This window comes from Larus michahellis, chromosome 1, assembly GCF_964199755.1.
Source record: "Larus michahellis chromosome 1, bLarMic1.1, whole genome shotgun sequence".
NCBI lineage: Eukaryota > Metazoa > Chordata > Aves > Charadriiformes > Laridae > Larus > Larus michahellis.
Window position 1 is genome coordinate 85807621 of NC_133896.1, and position 18503 is coordinate 85826123.

The 18503-nt window shown below is 39.3% G+C and overlaps 1 protein-coding gene across 5 annotated transcripts in view; it reads left to right on the plus strand.

The window, feature by feature from the left end:
• Positions 1-6860: 6860 nt before the first annotated feature.
• The window catches only part of LOC141744238 (potassium voltage-gated channel subfamily KQT member 1-like), a 514016-nt gene continuing 502373 nt past the window's right edge, over positions 6861-18503 (plus strand). For 4 of the 5 annotated variants that reach the window (XM_074589763.1, XM_074589745.1, XM_074589740.1 and 1 more), the window contains exons 1-2: positions 6861-6971; positions 8565-9133. In XM_074589763.1, the coding sequence (XP_074445864.1) occupies positions 8751-9133 (383 nt within the window). In that variant the 5' untranslated portion in view covers positions 6861-6971; positions 8565-8750. The remainder of the gene's footprint in view (positions 6972-8564; positions 9134-18503) is intronic. The other variant, XM_074589772.1, reaches the window with a different exon arrangement.

Consider the following 18503-nt stretch of genomic DNA (forward strand, 5'->3'; position numbering starts at 1 on the left):
TGAATCCCACCCCTGGTTAACATTCTGAGTGCACAGAGCAGTGTCACAGTAATTACCGAGTAGCTATATACCCTTCTGCCTGTACTAAATCTAAGTCAACCTGGGTTAATTTGATTGCTTGGAACACAGTGGGAAGGCGCTTGGCCAGTCTGTCTGTGATTGTGCTCTTCAGATCTGTGCAGAATAGATTATGAATACTGAAGCCTGACTTTCTGGTCATGTTGCACATGTGCACTGCATGCTACATACTCTAGAAGCAGTAAAGAATTTAGAACTACCAAAGAGAGTAATAGACACTTGTATTAAAAAAATTACAGGAGATGGAAGTAAGAAATAGGAGATTTGTCACTGAGGATATTCTCTGTTTTGGGAATGAGGTGTATAATTTCAGAAGAATTACTGCCTCAGACTCCAGATTAGTACAGAAGGAGAAGGTAACGTGGATCTGTTACATTATGAGCTTCAAGTCTAGTTTACATCTCTTTAATATCAGCTGTAGTGATCACATTACTAATTTACACCGCAGTTTCCTTAAGAAGATTACTGGGGCCTTGATAATCAATTACAGGTTTTATAAAAGAGCCTACAGCCTGCAGAAAAAAAGCTCTATGGAAATCTTTAACTAAAATTAATAAAATGTCTTAATTGGCTTTTTAAACTCATACATGTAAATGTAAAAATGTTCAACTGTACTTATCCTTAAAGGATCACTGTCATCTTTCCAAACTCTCTCTTCAGTTAAAACGCACAGCTTCTGTGCAAAAAGTCTCTCCTGAAGCAGTAGTTATATTTTGATCAGTCTGTTCAAATATACTTGTAATAAGCATCCACTTTTAATGGCATTCTGTACCGATAACAGTATCCTTCTCCTCCAATGCATCACTAATGATTTAAACTAACCCAATAAAACAATGCTAGGACACTCAATATAATTGAAGTTAGGAATCAAGTAACAGTTGAGGTTCACTGTACAAGAATTTATATTGTCTCTTATTATTTGAAGGCTCTCCATGACTGATAACTGATACCTCTTCATCAATTAGAACAGGTACAATATTTCAAGCACTAATTTTGTCTTCCTTTGATGCAACATAAGCATATCAACAGTTTGCCCTATGTGGTAGTGGGGTTTTTTTTGTTCATACAATTTATTTAGTGTTTTTATTCTTATTTATCCGGGTATTAAAAATACTATGGGTTTCTATGAAGATATAGTATCATTATAATTAGTATTAGAATTCTGTTGACCTAGTAAAGAGCACTAAACTTAAAGACCAAGCACACTTTAAACTGCACACCAAACTGTTCTCTATTGTCCAGGTAGAATAACATGAGATCAGCAGAATTTGGCTTCAGCATTGTATGGAATGCATTATAATTATTGCTTGATTTACAATAGTGCTTAATATGGCAAACAGCATCAGGACCCTATGATGTTGGCTTCCAATAAACAAAATTTTCTTAATCAGCATATAATGACAAGTTAGAAAATGCACTTTCATGAAATAAACTTCTCCTTATTGTCAATATTTCAATTTAACAATTCCACTCTTTCCAAAAGCCTGCTGAAATGACAGTATAATTAGCAAGGTTGCATAATTTGTCCCCTTTGTTTTGTCACAGTGCGTGACTAGTGGTGTGCTCAGTGAGGTCTAGAACAATGATGCCTGAAGCCGTGACATCCCAGAATTATTTCCTTTCTGCTATGGATCTCTTGAACTCTTGAATATCAGATCTCGTTTTACTGGGCCCAGCATTTTCTTTACCATACAACTGTTAACCAAAGAGATCATTGCTCTGTGCAGGTGAGAGTGGCGTATGCTTCCATAGCACATACAGCCTACAATGGCATTGGCACAGCATCTGATATAAATTTTTGCACTTGAAACTTGACTGAATTATGGTGCAAAAGTCATGGAAATGAATACTTTTGACAGTTCCTTCCTACAGAGGAAAACATACTCCTTTATCAACTCTTTCCCCTGATTCTCCAGCTTTTGTCTCCTCCCTCCTTGTAGTGGGAGACAATATAAAGTACCAACAGGATACCAAATGGAGAGGCAGAGGCACACAATATATGGGGGGCGGGTGGCAAACTGTCTGATATGGAAGGATGATACTCTTCCCATAGTGACAGTCAATATCCCACAGAGGCACTCAACTGTATGAGGACACACTAGCCCATAACTCTTGCTTTAAGGGTAAATAGAAATAAGGACGGGAGCTCACAAGTGTTAGTCCAGTTGCTGGCCCAGTTTCCCAAGCAACCTAATTTGAAGGACCATTTTGAAAACAAGAATTCCCTTCTTTTACTGGGACTAACTGAAGAAAACTTTATACGTGCACCTTGCTCGCTTGTGGGGGGCATGATCTGGGAGCTCTTCTGCACATCAAATGCCTTGTACGTTTCTGTGGGAGTTTAACACGATTAAGGTTCCCTCTTAGTTAAGAGGTGGTGGGTGTATGTATGTAGTTTTCGGAGGGTGCTGGGGGTGGGGAGGGGAGGTGGGGGCTCGGCTGGGCGGGATCCCTTGGCTCTCTCCAGGGTGCTGAATCTCCTCCGCGCCATCCAGCGTGCTCTGGAAGGGAATGAATCCAAGCGTGCTTTTAACATAAAAGCCATTGCGCTTTCCTCTTCTTGTCATTCCTGTTGGCCGAGGACAGCCACAGGAACTGCATTTGTGGGCAATACCATTGGGTGTATACAGTGGTCTTACTATTTCCAGACTGAAAACTGCATCCTTCAAATGAAGGCACTCTTTTCGTCAACAGATACATTGCATTGGTATCCTTCTCACCCTTCCCTTTGGGTTGCATCTTCACCACATTGCCCAGTGCTTTAGCATGAAACATTTCATAGCATGATTGTACCTGCCACTGCAACCAGCACTTCTTCCCTTTTCATTGCACGAAACAGAAGAGTTTGCCTGGATACAGTGGATGATTGGAGTAACAGAAAAGGTAAGTGAAACAGAATAAGCAAAAGATGAAATATTATGTAGTTGGTTTTAGTTTGGGATTGCTATATGTCTGTTGCCAGTGTTTTTTATTTTAAAAGAGTTAGCTATTTTTCCTGTCTTTGTGGTCAAAGGTTGCTGAACAGCTTTTTAACCAGTCAAAACCAGAATAAGACAGAAATTCCCAAAAGAAAATTTCAGTCCTTATGCTTGCAATTTTGATTAAATTTCAAAAAATGAAAAGGATGAGTTTGGTGGGGACAGACAAACTGATCTGGATGTTGGTACTAGTTCTCCCTATAATGATCATGTGAATTAATTAATTAATATTTCCACCAGATGGATAGAATTTGTTTCATTAGAGTCAGTGTAACAACCATGTTTTAAAGTATAAGATCTAGCTTAGTTTATAGGAGACCAACATTTTCTTCACATGACAGCTGCTACTAATGTCAGGTATTTCTTGAAGAACTTGCATTTTATGTCCAGTAACTTTTTTTTTTGGGGGGGGGACTTTGAATGGATAAAACAATCTGCATAACTGGAGGAATCAATCTTACTTTCTTACAGCAATTCAGTATGGAATTGAGAGATTTACAGAATTGTTAGATACTACTCTGGGTCAAGCAGTCAGGCTTGTAGACTATCTATATTGATAATAATGGAGCAGTGCCTACATGCATAAAAGGCGATTTAGCACTTCAGCTCATCCCCCATGTAATGAAATGCTACAGTATATTTTACTTGTCAAGCTTTTGGGAGTGAAACAGTGTCACAATCTGCTATCCAATTTCACAGTACACAAGTCTGAATAGTCTTAATTCATCTTCACCATGTCCTTGTGAAAAAGAATAATGGTATTCATGGTACGCATTACATGGATTGCTAAATGCTCTACAGACAAGTGAACTATCTAAAATATTTGCAAGAAAGGTATTATCACATCTTCAATCTGCAGTCCAGCATTGAAAAGTGAGAGAGTACTGTTCTGTGAACTTGGGGCGTTAGCCTATACCCCATTCCAAGATCCCTGGTTACCCACAGTAGGCTTTGGTTTACAGTCCTCTGTAAGACTGTTGGCTCACCAGGCTGGGAAGCTCAAGCAGAAAGCAGGAACTGGCATTTTGCCCCTTATAGGCAGCCTGGCACAACCAGTTCAAGCCACACAACACGGTGAATTTGTGTGTCAGCATGTTCATTGCTAGAAAAATGTTCTATAGTTAAACCAGAATGGTACATGGCACTCAGCAGTGTCTAACTTTTAGGCAAGCAGTACTGGAAGTGGATTCACAAATGTTTAAGAGCATTGTATGCAGAAAATATAGGTCCTGAGAATGGAATTTGAAATGAACAGAGGAGTGTGGGAATGTTTCTCAAATCTCATCTATTGCTTATGTCGTGGTTTAGCCTCAGATGGCAACAAAGAACCACGTGCCGCTCGCACGTCCCTTCCTAATACAGGAAGGATCGTAAGAAAAGGCAAGACTCTTGGGTTGGGACAAAGGCAGTTTAACAGGACAGTAAAGGGAACAGGCAAACAACAACAACAACACGGATGGGGGAATATACAAACGCGATTACGGAACCGCCGCTCCCCGCCGCTCGCCGACCGGCCGGACCAGGACGCCCCAGCCCGCTTTTAAGCAGCAACTTCCTGCCCCCTCCCCCGGCAGCTCAGGGTGGGCGTGGCTCACATGGCATGGAATACCAGGAAAAGTTAACCCTATCCCCACCGGAACCAGGACAGCTTACCATTCAAAATATTTTCTAGCATTTGGGTTCCATATTATTCTTTTATGTTTCTTGCATGACTGATTAACACTTTTCTTCTAAAAGACAACTCCTGGAGGAGACAGTGATGGTGATACCAATGGAAAATGTCTTTGGTCTTGTGTTTAGGATGGTTTCTTGAGAAGTGTCACCTTGTCAAAAAGGGATTCAAATCTGCATCTCAAAACCAGACATTTCTCTGTGCCTCCCCATCCTGGCCTTTTGGTTATAAGTTATCATGCTTGCTGGGCCTAGGGCTAAATACAGTGCTGTCAATGTTGGGTAGATATGCTCTGAGCATGTGGGCTGCATCAGGCACATCAAGATTAAATGTGAGCTATGTGAGGCCAGCCATAAATAAAAGCCACACTTTTGTATACATGCAGTTGCAGGGCATTATATTGCTTATATAATTTTACTGGTGAAAACTTCAGCAGTTAGGCATTCCTGAAATCGTGCGTTTCCACTTCACATAAGTCATAAATTAGTTAGGTGACTAATTGCCTTTTGAGAGTTTGACCCAAAGATGTGATATACTGTATTTGGGGGGTGGGGTGGGTGAAGGAATGAGTTCATGTCTTCCACAGTTCAGTGTGAAAAAATCTGAAAACAAAAAAACTTTAGCACTTTTCCTTGATGAAGAAATAGGAGTCAGATGCTCTGGGTTATATTTCTGCAGTGGTTTCAGACCCGCTGCTATTATATTGCGTTTCCGTGTTTGCAGTGAATCTGGGTACTACTTTTCTCTCAACGTAAACTGATTTTAAAACCTAAAATACCCAAGATAATTATATTTTTTTTGGAAATGCTTTTTTCCTATATGTTTTGGCTAGTTATTTAGAGCTTGAATGGTTATGTTCAGGAGAGGTCATAGGTGAGAACAGACAACAATATTTGCATTTAGGAATTTACTATGTGGAAATTTAATACAGCAAAGAAAGTATTAATTGATGCAGAAGGCCTTTCAAGGAAGAAGCATGAGCAAAAACCTGGAGAATGAGTTCTATGTCTCTAATCAGGTATTAGTCCTCCTCAATGGCTCACCTACAGTACTGTCTGGAATACTGTATTCAGTTCTGTGCACAGTGTCAACTGAGAGGCACACAGCATCCAAGGATAATGTTCTGGAGGGTTTGATTTTTAGAGAAGTAAAAAGGTAAGACTGATCAGACTATAAGAAAAAGAAAGGAAGAACATTTATTTTTTTTTTTAATGTCATGGAAATATTACTGGGAAACTAAGAAAGTAACTTTCTGGGATAATCTTTCCAAGGAATGAGAGGCCTCAGCTCCATGAACAATTATGATAAAAGTTGAAGACCATGTAATGGTCTTCATGTGTGATGCCGTGTAATGCCATGTAAATGGCAACATTTCCCCCACTGCCAAAGCAAAAGATGAGATGGTTACCTCTGTTTCATTCTTGGCTGTGTGACTGTGGAAGAGAGGGAAGCAAGTCATGTTCAGAATGCTGGCCTTTTGGACAATAGTCTATTTTCTGTAACGAAAGGGAAAAAAGAGACAAATAGTAGTATTCACTTTCTCCTTCCTGATTAGAAAGTTCAACAATAAAATGAGGAATTTGATGCTGGAATGGTTATGTTTGGGATTCTCTTCCTCCCCGAATTAGTTTTAAAAAAAAAAAAATAGAGCTGTAGTTCAGAAAGGCAACAACAATAGAGAACTCTGATTTTCCGTTACTTAATGTAACATAATGAAGTGCTGCTTTTGGTTTTGCCAAAACTTAGATGGAAAAAAATAAACAACTGAAGATGCCTGTTTAGACTTACCCAATATGAAAGCCTGCTGCAGAGCCGCCAGATAGCTACAAGCAACACCTAATTCAGATTTTTAAAAGATGTGAAGTAAGGAAATGCCACTCTTAACCCATTGCAATTAAGCGTATGCAGATAAGAAAAGGACTGGGAGGGAAAGGAGGACGATCGTCAGCAAAATTAAGCTGTTGCTTGTGATTGCTGGTTTTGACAGCAGGAAGAAGCAGAAGTAACTTGTCTCTGAAATTGTCAAAACTGTTCCCCAGTTCTTTCTCTGCCTTTCCCCAGGGCAGCCATATAAGGCAGATAGAAGGGAGGGACCCTGCCTTACACAGGGTGGGACTTGATAAGCTGGGGGCAGAGTCAGGATACAGCTCCTCTCCCTGCACCTATCCAGGGAGGCTGCTGTGCAGAGCTGGAGGAGCAGCAGCAAAGACAGGAGTAGAAGGGCACACGACGAGAGAAAGAAGGTACTGTTTGCCAGCTGGTTTCAGGTTTTTCTGTGCTTTATGTCTTACTGGGGGGATCACCTGTTTTGATTAAACAGGCTAGCAAATGTGGTTTAGGTAGCTTTGTTGGCAACTGCTAGGTAGCCAGCCTTTGCTACAAGCACTTGTCTAGGTAGCCTCAGCACCCTGACGTGAAAGATATGGAGGGATTGTACTTCTTGTAGGTGTTTCTTATCTTCTTGTTGTAGATTGACTGGGATGAAGGGCTTTGTGTTTTAACTTTAATGTTTGGTCCCTCCAGCTTTTCATTGTTAAGAGAACTGATGAGGCAGCGGTCCTGTCTAAGACTAATGTAGAAATGCATCAGCCCACCTTACCATGACCAGCGTTAAGAAACGAGGACATTGCAACAAGTCCACTACTCCATGTAAATATTTTGTGGAGTAACTTAGAGGGCTCTGTTCAGATGTACTGCAATGGAAGTTCGTTTACTACACATGAGGATCTCTAAGCAGCAACAAAAAATAAGCTCCGTTTAAAAAGAAGGGGTGAAGGCTGTCTCTCTAAATGACTCTATTCTGCTGAGGCTAAAGTAACTCAAAATGTGGGTGTGAGTCTCTTCTGACAGAGGAGCAGTCAGCTGCAACTCCTAGGCATGTGGGATTTATATTGTGATATGTTACAGTGCATTACAATATGACATTACAGACATAATTTTAACATTAACATCAGCAGTGCTTTGAAGTTGAAGCCACCTCTTATGATACTTTTAGTATTCTCGTATTTTCATTTTACCTGATTATTTTAAATAAGGAAGCTTTTCATGGTAGTGTGTAAGAAATGAGGCAGTACAAAAAATGACACTTCAGAAAGCCAGCTGCACTCAGTCTTACAAAATTATTATTATTGCTGCTAAGTATCTGTGTATTAGCAGCGATTTAGGTCTGTACCATGAAATATATATTGATCTATAAGAGCCTTATTTTCAATTCTGTTTTCTCTAGGTACTTGCTTGAGAGTAGAAAAGTTAGCAGCAAACATTAAATGCTTTAGAAAAAGTCAAGAATCAGTCCTGAAGTCTTTGATCTTTTCCCTTTTAACAATATTAACCTCCCAGTGACAGTTATCATTAATGGCATCCTCCATTTTACACTTGAGAAAAATTGTTCCTGAGTACCATGGACTGCAAGATCAGATCCCATGAGCTGACTAAAAAAATTTATTCAAGTCTTAAAATATTTCTGGAACATTGGCACTCTAGATAAGATCTCTTGAGGTGTAGGTGTGGAAGTTCAAAACCTCAACCTAGTGTGTTTCAGGCAACAGCAAGTTTATAAATTGCAGGAGATTTTCACAGTTCCATCTCTAATCCGGAAACTTCAAGAACTGCTCAGCTTAAAATAATATTATAGGATCAGCTCTCAAGATAACTGCTGCTGTACTAGTGTCGCACTATGCAAATAGTTTTAAGCTTCCTTCTTAATAAATGTAACTTTGAATCTTAATTTTCTTTATTTCTCCAGAAGTCATAGCCTTTTTCCTTTCCCAGCCTTCTGTTACTTCTGGTGTCTAGCATGTGTTGTTGGCTAATATGTTTTTCTGATTTAATTTCAGAGGCTGTGAGTGACAGCAGGTGACAGGCTGACAGCTCACACTCCTGTCACAGAGAAGCTCCGTGATAGCACCAGAAAGTCATCCTATCAGCTGCTGGAGAACACCATGGGCAGGGAAGATATACAATACCTTCTTTATAACTTTAAATATTGATCAGGTTTACTAATACCTGTGCATTGTTACAGAATGTCCTGCAGTAGTGGAGAAACTGTTGGGCACCCGATGCATAACCTCTGTGGACAGGTTCAAGGCACCACTTCCCAGCTTAGCAGTCTGAATGGAAATAGGAAATCTGCAGCGTTGCTGGAAGTCAGGGGGAATTTAAGCAGTATGCAGTATTCTTCAGTGGCGCTGGATCCCGATACCCCAGTGAACAATGGATCCGGGATTCCCCGCAACTCTGAGGAAGGCACAAAGGCTGCAGCCTTGACAGAAAGTGACATCCACAAGGCCTGTACAACAAAGTGTTTCCATAGCCGTTATTTAACTAAAACTAGCACGCAGGGAGATGTCTACAACTTCCTGGAGAGGCCCAGTGGATGGAAGTGTTTTATCTATCATTTTACTGTGTAAGTACCTATGTTTTCACATGATCTTTGGTGTAAGAAAAATCTGAAACTGTCCACTCAATCAGCCATAAATTATAGTACTTGAGCTCTCAGGCTGAAAACCTGTTGCATGGATAATCCCATTGAAAGCAATGGAAAAGCTGGTTTCTCAAAGGATCAGCTGCTGTATCCATTAACATTTCCAGAGGACGGCTTTTTATTCTTCACTTTATATTTGTCTTCAAAGATGTACCCTGTATATTTGATATTTCTGAGGGGAATTCCTATGCGCTTATGGTTTTTTTTATTGCTGCCTTAGCTGCTTCACATTGTTCTAGCTTCAGACACTGTTGTTTTTAGCATGAGATGCGGAAGTGTTAGCTTTTATCAGACAAGTCACATTTTTATAAGTCCATTTTGCTCATGCTGAAGTGCCAGAACAATTAATTTGTTGGAATAACATTTAATCATGACGTTACTAATTTGAATTAATTTACAGTTGTGAACACATAATGAGTACAAATTTAGCAAGAAGGTTTTCATTATACAGTGCATATAGTACATGCAAGGAGGAAATTAAGACTTCCATTTACTCTTCTAAAACAGTGGTTAATATATTAATACAGCTGTTACTCTTTTCTTTTAGCTGCTTATAGTATCTGTCAAGTTCAGCAAGACTTCAGTTGCTATTTTGAATGCTTTTAACAGAATGATAATTTGTCAGCTGTAGAAAGGGTCCAATTGTGCTCTCACTGAGGCAAGAGGAAGTTTTACTGGCTATAGTGAATGCAAACTGAGCCAAAAGTCCTTGCTTTTATTGTAAAATTAGCATATGTCCTAAAGAAACGCAGAGTGTTGAAATTACTCTCTTTGTCTCAGCTGAACTTTTCTATGGCTTGACTGAATTTTGGAAAAACCATTATCAGTTACTGCAGTCAGGGACTGCCCAGAGAAATATATGGTAATTATAAGAACAAATCGTAATGCTCTTATTTGGCATAAAATAGACGGTCTTACTAATACTTGCATCCTTTCACCTCTCAAAATCATATATGGGGTTTTTAAAAGGATTTTTTGATTAATGAAATTTTGTCAAGTGAAAGGATAGGGCCTCTTTCAAAGACTATGCTTATAGTATATAATAATTCCTAAGGCTTAAACAGTTGTAATTTGTGTAGATTTAAATATGTGAATAGTCATGATTTAAGCCTATTTGAGGTTAGGATTTATTAATCTTGCTAAAATGCATTTGTTTCATCATCTGTGTTGCTTTTATCTGAAGGCTGGCCTTTAATATGTACTTATATTCTGCAATGGGTATTAAAATAATAATAAAAAAAATATCTACACACCCCCCACTAGAAAATTGGAGAAAATATTGGTATTATTAACAGAAAACTCTTATTTTTAACAGTACTAGGATTCCTAATGTAAATGAGAGAATATGTAAATTGACCTCTTCTAAAAGTTTTTTCTTTGAAATTTCTTGAAAGGAAACTTTTTAAACATAGCTTTTAGACAGCATTTGTCTTAAGTATATATGGCCTAATAATTATCCCAATAACTACATGGTGTGTTCATTTATATAACAAGTTTATGTTTTGTAAAGAACATGCTATAGAACATTAAATATCATTAAATGTTGTTAAATTGATAAAGTGCTAATCTAAAATACAATTAATTTTAAAATGAGAACAATCTATAATTGATTTTTTTTAAAAAAGTTTCCCATGCTCTATCTGTGGTTTTGGGGTAATTTATGTAGAGTTCATCTGATGATGACTATTTTCATAACAAATCCAGTCTTCCAAGTATGTAGCTGATATTTGTGTAGCCTGGAGGAGCTGGATGTGCAGCATCCCTTCATTGTCCTTTTGTCCTTCGTATGCCACAAAGACCACATAACTCATGTACAAACTTGTGGGAAGTTTCTATCCAAGAGGGACCGGATTCTGTTCTGATCTGGAGCCAGTAACTGCCAGTTAGCCAGTACCTAACAGACAAGTAGAGGGAACAGCAAGTGCTCCAGAAGATGACCTTCTCTTGCATTCTGGAATTACCAAAATAATCTCATCTCGTGTGGCATTTGTTGCGTGCCTGATACTTCAAGTTTCTTTTAAGGGAGTAAACTCAGGCTTCTTAACTTCTTAAGGAACTTCATAATATATCTTAGAAACGTGAATTATTTTTGCCCAATTAAATCTGGAATTTGTGTTATTTTAGTGAATTTATTCCAGGCTAAAATTGTGGTTTCAAAACAAAATGCTTGAAGAGGTGAGTGGGTTTGCTTGAGAATTCTCCTTCCCAGTCCTGAAAAACCTTCTCACTTAGGTAATTTTCAGCTTCACTGGAAGTACTGTGAAATACTTAACTCCCAAGAACGGGTTAGAGGACAAGCTAGAATGAGGTGATGGCTTGAGAAACAGCTGTGACATGCAATAGCCATACATTGATCCTAACCAACTGCTTCTTGTGGCCTCAAGATACTTGATATCAATATATGTTAGAGTCCAGCTGTTTGCCACATGGTCCTCAGATCAGATAAAGAAGTGCGTGCCTGGTTTGAATTTGATTTCTAAACTCAGACATGCACTTGCTTAATTCATATCTGCATGTTAAGTATTACGGTATAATCCACATATTTTATCCTTTGAATGAAAAGTACAATATGTATTGGTGATGAGTTACGTATGGTGATGAGTTATGTATGGTAATGAAGTTACTTGGCAAATCCACACATTTAAATCATTTAATTGTAAGTGGAGCCTTACTCATTTGATGAGTTTACATTTCTGAAACATATATAGATTTAATTACAAGTAGGATGGCTCAATTATAGTCTAGAATAGTGTATTCATTTGGATAAAATATCATGTTCGCATACATGTGAACAGAGTGGGGAGGTGTAAAGCCAGATAGTTTTCCTGATAATAAGATTATTGACCCCCATTTAGATGCCAGATAGCAATGATCATAAATCAAAATCTGAATCCAAGGTGTGTGCTCAAAATGCTAGAACGTAGTTGTGGTGGAGAATGCTGCACTGCCAAGTCTTTGCGGGCCGCCTTGGTCATAGGCAAAGGGTGGAGGTGGTCCAGCTTTTCTGCCACATTTGTAGAGGCACAACCCAGAAGTAGGAAGGTGCAACTCAAGCCTATTGAAAGAAAAGGATCGCTATATGTGCCCCCATGTGGACTCACACATGTAAGTAGTGACTGGTAAGAGGAGAACAGTATGGTTTCACTTGTGTTCAGGGAGACCAGGTAACTGCTTGCTGTTGTACATTAATTCGTTCTGAGTGTCCGTGATAGAGGCCACCTTCTGTCAGCCTAAGGCTGTGTCTGCATTACAGTGGAGCCCTGTACTGCACAGCTCCATCGGCTCAGGTCCCAGCGAGAAAACAACTGAGTTTGCACAAATTTGCATTGAGGCTAACTGGCCATATATCTCAGCAAGCAAGGTGGATCCATAGTACTTTTTCCCCTCAGATACGCCCTGTTGTTTTTTTACTCACTGCAGTCCAACCACCTTGTCCTGTCTTTTCCATTTCTGTGGAACACCCAGCAACTTCTAATTTTTGTCTTTTCAGCTGATGTTGGCTGCGTAGCTGAATTTTTTAGTTAAAGGCCTGAAACTTATAGGGAACCTGGGTGGGCAGCACTTGGACTAAGAAGTGATGAAGCAGAAAAAATGGCTACACTGAGTTTGGTGAAACAGGGACAGAGGAGAACGTGGGACCAAGAGACAGAAGGCTAGACTGTAGTGTCGTAGAAACTGAGACTGGTGCCAGTGATGCTGAAACTGGAGAAAAAGTGATACAAGAGCAGGCTAGCTCAAGAACAAAGAGAAGTAGACTTAAGCAGGAAGGACAAAGAAACAAGGACTAGCAGCTTTTGGAGACTAGAAGGATGGATAGGCACAAGGAGCTGGAACTGCAGGACAGCTGAAAATGGTCAAGAAGCTCAGAGAGCACCACTGGGAGGAAGAAGGGGTAGGAGATGACAGCTGGAAGCTAGGGGAAAGAGGGAGCGTGGAATTCATGACAGGAGAAGGAACCTTTCACCCATAGGCAACTGGTTTGAATCTCGTCCAAGTCAATAGTAAAGAAGTAGTAATGACTGTGGGGAGATACAAAAGGAGCTGTTGGTCTCAGTCCAGTTCTTAGTGAACGGATGTCAGCATCACCGCTGGAGTTAGCACAGCTGGAAGGCTTGCTGGCAGTCATTAGAGAAACCACAGGCTGGTTGAAAAGGGAGGCAAGTCTAAGGCAAGAGGGAGGCCCATGAGAGGGCCTCTTAGATTGTGTTCTCAGACCTGCCACTTTCTTGTCGTGTAACACTGCGAAAGTTTGAGAACTTGCAGCTGTTCCAGGTTACTTTGTGCTGGTTTGGCCATTTGTTGAATAAGTGTTGGGCCTTGTTCTCATTTAAAAGTTAGACCAATCTTTACAGTCCATAACTTCCTGTGGGATGGGGTGAGCTGATCTAACAGCCCGTTGCTAACAGACCACCTCCAGCTCTGCTCCCCTTATCCGCCTTATCCATTCAGCTTGCTCCTGCCAACTTTAGTTGTCCTTGGGTATCCTTGGATCACTGAGCCAGTTCAATTTAGCCCAGCAGGGAAAAGTGGATGGTCTTCTGTCAGGTTGGTAATACACATTCAGCATCTTGAAGTACTGTCCAGTGTTGTTCTCTTAGTGCTCCTAGTGGATCATAATCACCTGTTAATTTTCATATAAAATTGTATGGAATAATTGCAAAGTAACACTGCAAATAATCTGGCAAGTACTGCAGACCACCTGGTTTGACTGCAAAACATTTCACAAATGCAGAGTTTGCCTAGCAACAAAGTCTGCTCTCCAGGCTCCCTTATAATTTATGGGGAAACAACTCCTCCAAATGGTGACTCAGAGAGAATAAGAGCTATTGCTCTGAATCCTTCCTAGGGGATGCTGTCTGTCTCTCTGTGGACTGCATGGGAAAGATAAGGAGAATGTCCTCCTTAGAGTGTGGTTTCACAAGAGCTGTCATAATGGATTACCAGTACCAAAAGGGGAAGGTTCCCTCTCTCACCTTCCCGTTTTCTCTCCTGGCCACACGTTTCTCCTGCATAATGTGTGCTACTTCTGGCATTTGCTATAGCCCTCCTAAGCTAAGTCAACTCATTGTAATGGCAGAAATCTAGCCCAGCAAGAAAGTGAGTAGCTTTTGATACCTTAAGGAGTAAGGTGTCAAAAGCCGGAACCAGTAGTAGCCAGTTGGCCAAGACTGGAACGGGATGAGCGAGAGCTCTCCCTTTTGCCACCAGAGAACTGTGGTGATGGCTCAGTTGCGTATGAGAACATGCCCTAATTACCCACCTCCTCCTTCATACTGACTCCCACAGCTTCTTCATAGGGAGGCACACACACATACACGTTCCTGGCAACTTGTTGAAAACAACTCATCTAAGGAATTACTGTTGAGTAATTTAAAAGTGCATGATCCTTACAAAAATATGAACAATATCATTAATATCACTAACTTATAACTTTGGGAGGAAAGTACAGAAGATGAAGAACATGTTTGGAAAATGGGGGCTGGCCAGCTAAGGGTTTTTTCCTTTAGAAAAGATTCTACGTACAGAAGTCTATGTCACCATGAGTAATACAAAAAGAAGAGTTCAGATTATTGGGACAAATTAAAAATTGCAATTTTCTCTTATTGTTCCACTGCAAACTTTGCTTTCTCATTTTTTTTCACTTCCCTCAACTTCATGTAAGAAATGCTGTAGTCGTGTTCTGTTAATGCAATTGAAGAAATTAAGAGTAACCATTCTGGCTGATATTCCATTTTTGTTTGGCATACAGCTGCTGCTGATGCAAAGAACATTAAAAGGCAAAAATATAAGGTTCTAGTGGTTGCTTTTAATGACTGTGGGGCACTTGCCTGCATATCTTTTGGTTCTTTGACTCTAGCAGCTCTCAGTGAAACTAATATATATAGCAAGTAAGCTAGCATAGTGTTCTCCTGCTTCTGGTTTTGTCTGTAAATGGAGCCTATAGCCCATTATTTATAACTGTTTATCTCAAAGGGATCGTCAAATTCCCATTTCTATTCCTTCCCACAATTATCTCTAGAATGCAAGCAGATATTTTGCTTTTTCCAATGATGTGATTGTAATATGACCAACATGAGCAGCAAGTAAAGTTCAGAGTAATTATAAGCATATGACTGCTTTCGAGATTCTGGTTTTGACCTTGATGTCACAGCTTAGGTCTGGACATGATGTGCTTTCATAAGGGTAAGTTAGGGCTTTTTAAAATTGTTTTTGTTGGATTCAGGGTGTTCCTTGCCAGCATAACAATTACTTATTTGGACATTTTATACAGAAATTAAACTGATGAGTTTTACAATTTAGAACTGCAGTAGTTACTTTTCATCTATATACAAGCTACTAAGTTGATGTATTGTCTATGATGATAAACTTTGGGTACCAAAAGATGAGCAGTATTAAAGGGAAGAAATTCAAGAACTATTAGTTTTATTAAAGTGGAATGTCCTTTTTACTGCTGAGGCTTGCATGTTCAACTGGATAATATGATGGAACAGCTTAAGTTGCTAATGGAGGTGCACTAATATTAAACAGAATTATCTTTAGGATTTGGTGAACTCCCAAGATTGGGCTGTTCTAAAAATACATGGGGACAGTTATTAATTTTTAGCCTCTTTTCCTAAGGAAATGAGGTTTATGCAACCACACTGTCTGAGTGCGTCTGTCTGAAAGCGCCTTACCAACAACTTTTCAGCCAATTGGCAAGTTTCAGCTAATATTGACAGAGGATGAGACATGTCAGAGATATTAAGTTTCTTCACATTTTGTTAAAATAAGCATTTGGATAGAGGAGAGATAAATTAATAACCCCAGAGATGAAAACAATTCACTTCGAGCTCAATTAGATTGTTTGGCACCAAAGAGTCTTTTCAGGAGAAAGATGTTACGAAAGTTCCTAAGGAAGAACTTTCATCTGAGCATACTTCACTTTAGGCAAAGAATAACCTAACCACAGGGCCCAGAGCCACAGGCTACGTAAGTTTTATTTTCATTTTTTTGAAATTATTGATGACTTTTTCCATCATTTATGAAAGAAATTCAATCCATCTTATTCTAGAAGCTCAGCTTTGTAATAGACTGGGCAATGAATATGCATTAATGTCCCCACAGGCTAATGTTGTTTCTATAGTGAAACCGTTTGTTTCTATAGTGAAAACAAATACTGTAGTGTGGTGTTGATATGCTGCTATTGATGGAATTTGGTTATGCTTTTGTGGAAAAACCCTCTGTTCTTACAGAAACCAGCAAAATGAAAAGATGTTCCTTGATGTTAACATTACAATTGCTCATTAATTTGTGGTAAGAAATTCAAGAAGAAAAATGTTTCAGATGTCTTCATAATAACCAAGCTGGCATTAACTTCTTAGTGAATGTATTTGCACAGCATCGTTATATGCATTTATTCTTTCCCTTTTTTGATACTGAACCTAAGAAACAATAACTAATGTGAGCATTACAAAAGTTGGTGTTATTTTGTAAGTGGTGGTAGTAATTTCCTGTCCCTGTGGAGAAGAGTCATAGATCACATGCCTAAACCTACTGATATTTTTGTCTCACAGTCAAGGTCGATGATAAATGTATCAGAATCATAAACACTGATGGTGAAGTCATGATGATGAACTGTTTCTGTCAATGTTTAAAGAACTGATTAGGTCCCTTCTAGAAGGTCTTAGTGATACAGAATCAAAATGTAGGCTTGATTCCTGTGTCCAGGAAAGGAGAGGACATCCAGACATTCTGGTAACAAGACATATGGAGAGAAAAGCAAAAAAGACAAGCGCAGCAGGAGAGACGTTAGTGGAATATACGGGCACGGGGGCTTAAATCCTAGGAATGGCAGGGCGCTGAGAAAAGGTTTCTGTAAGATCAGAGCTTCCGGCGATTGGAATGGATGCATGAATGTAATTTGTCAGTTCTGGACTACTGCCAGCTAAACTTGGAGAAAAGGCAAAATCCAAATCTTAGTGCTCTTTAAAGAGCAACAAATATGTTAGGCTGTTAAATGCTTTTAAAATGTGAAGTACTTATTACTAATAAGAGCTGTGGTTGTTTTAAAAATAACAAATCTTTGGGCAGTTGATTCAGAAAGTTGGTTTGAAGTGGGAGATCTTTTTGTATGATGTGTGGCTCATGCTGTGATTTGAACAGCATTGGTATTTGCTGTTGATTCAAACTAGTTTGTGATAATATACACATATGCAGGTGAAAGGTCGCACGAAAAATATTGAATAGTAGTGTGTATTTGTAAATTACTTTTTACATTTTCTAGGTCTTGTAGAAATATTAACTCGTTACTTCTGATTGGAGCCAGCTAGACAACTTCATGTTATGTGCAATTGGGCTATCAGGCATTTCTGGGTGCAACCTAGAAAGCGCTGAAGAAAAAGCTGAAAACAGATATCCTCAGTATGCCCATGTTATAGGTGGAATTTTCCTTTGGTTGAGCACCTCAGATCCCTGAAAATATTTTATTCTGAGGCAAAACAGAAAGTCAGATATGCCCAAACTGCCTGCCAGGCAGGCTGCCTGTTAGTAGAGTCCAAAGCTAAGCAATCTTCCATTAAAACCTGTTTGGTCTCCTTCTCCAGTTCTGTTGAAATGAACACGTTCCCAGACTACTTTCTAATTTTAATATATTGGTATTTTCAATAGAAAAATTGTTCCTTTACCAAAATTTCCAACCAACTTTAATTTATGTATGGTCACATATGTATAAGCACAAGACATTTCGACAAAACATCAAGCCTCAGGAGCCTGGAAATAGATCTATGAGAGAACTGAAGGACATCAAACCTTGCCTACAAAGGCACATGGACAATCTCCTCTTTATGAATTAGTCAGAAACTCCTTTGGACAATAAAAACATGCAAGCACCAGGAATGAGGTTTTATTCAGACTAGCAGGAATGTTTTATAGACGCACATTCAGCATAAGACAGTATATTCCCATTTAGAAGACAGTGAAGTGCTTCATGCACTCAGGAATGAGAATATTTTGCACTTTTATCGCATGAAATAATGGAAATGCTGTCCTTAATTTTCCTGCCACAAAATAACCACTTAAAATAAAAAGCAGCCCATGCCTGTGGAGCCCCTCAGAGAACTTTCTGTTGATGAAACTCATTTATTCTCCCTAACAACAGGCTGTCTTAAAGGTATTGATCTCTGTTGGACAGCTCTGTAGTCTATCATCAAGAAAAAAGCTGAAGCTCCAATGGGTGCAGTTGCACACGGATTTAGCCTCAATCCAAGCATCTCTCTTTCTTGTAATTTAACTCCAGCTGAAGCAACTGGATTTC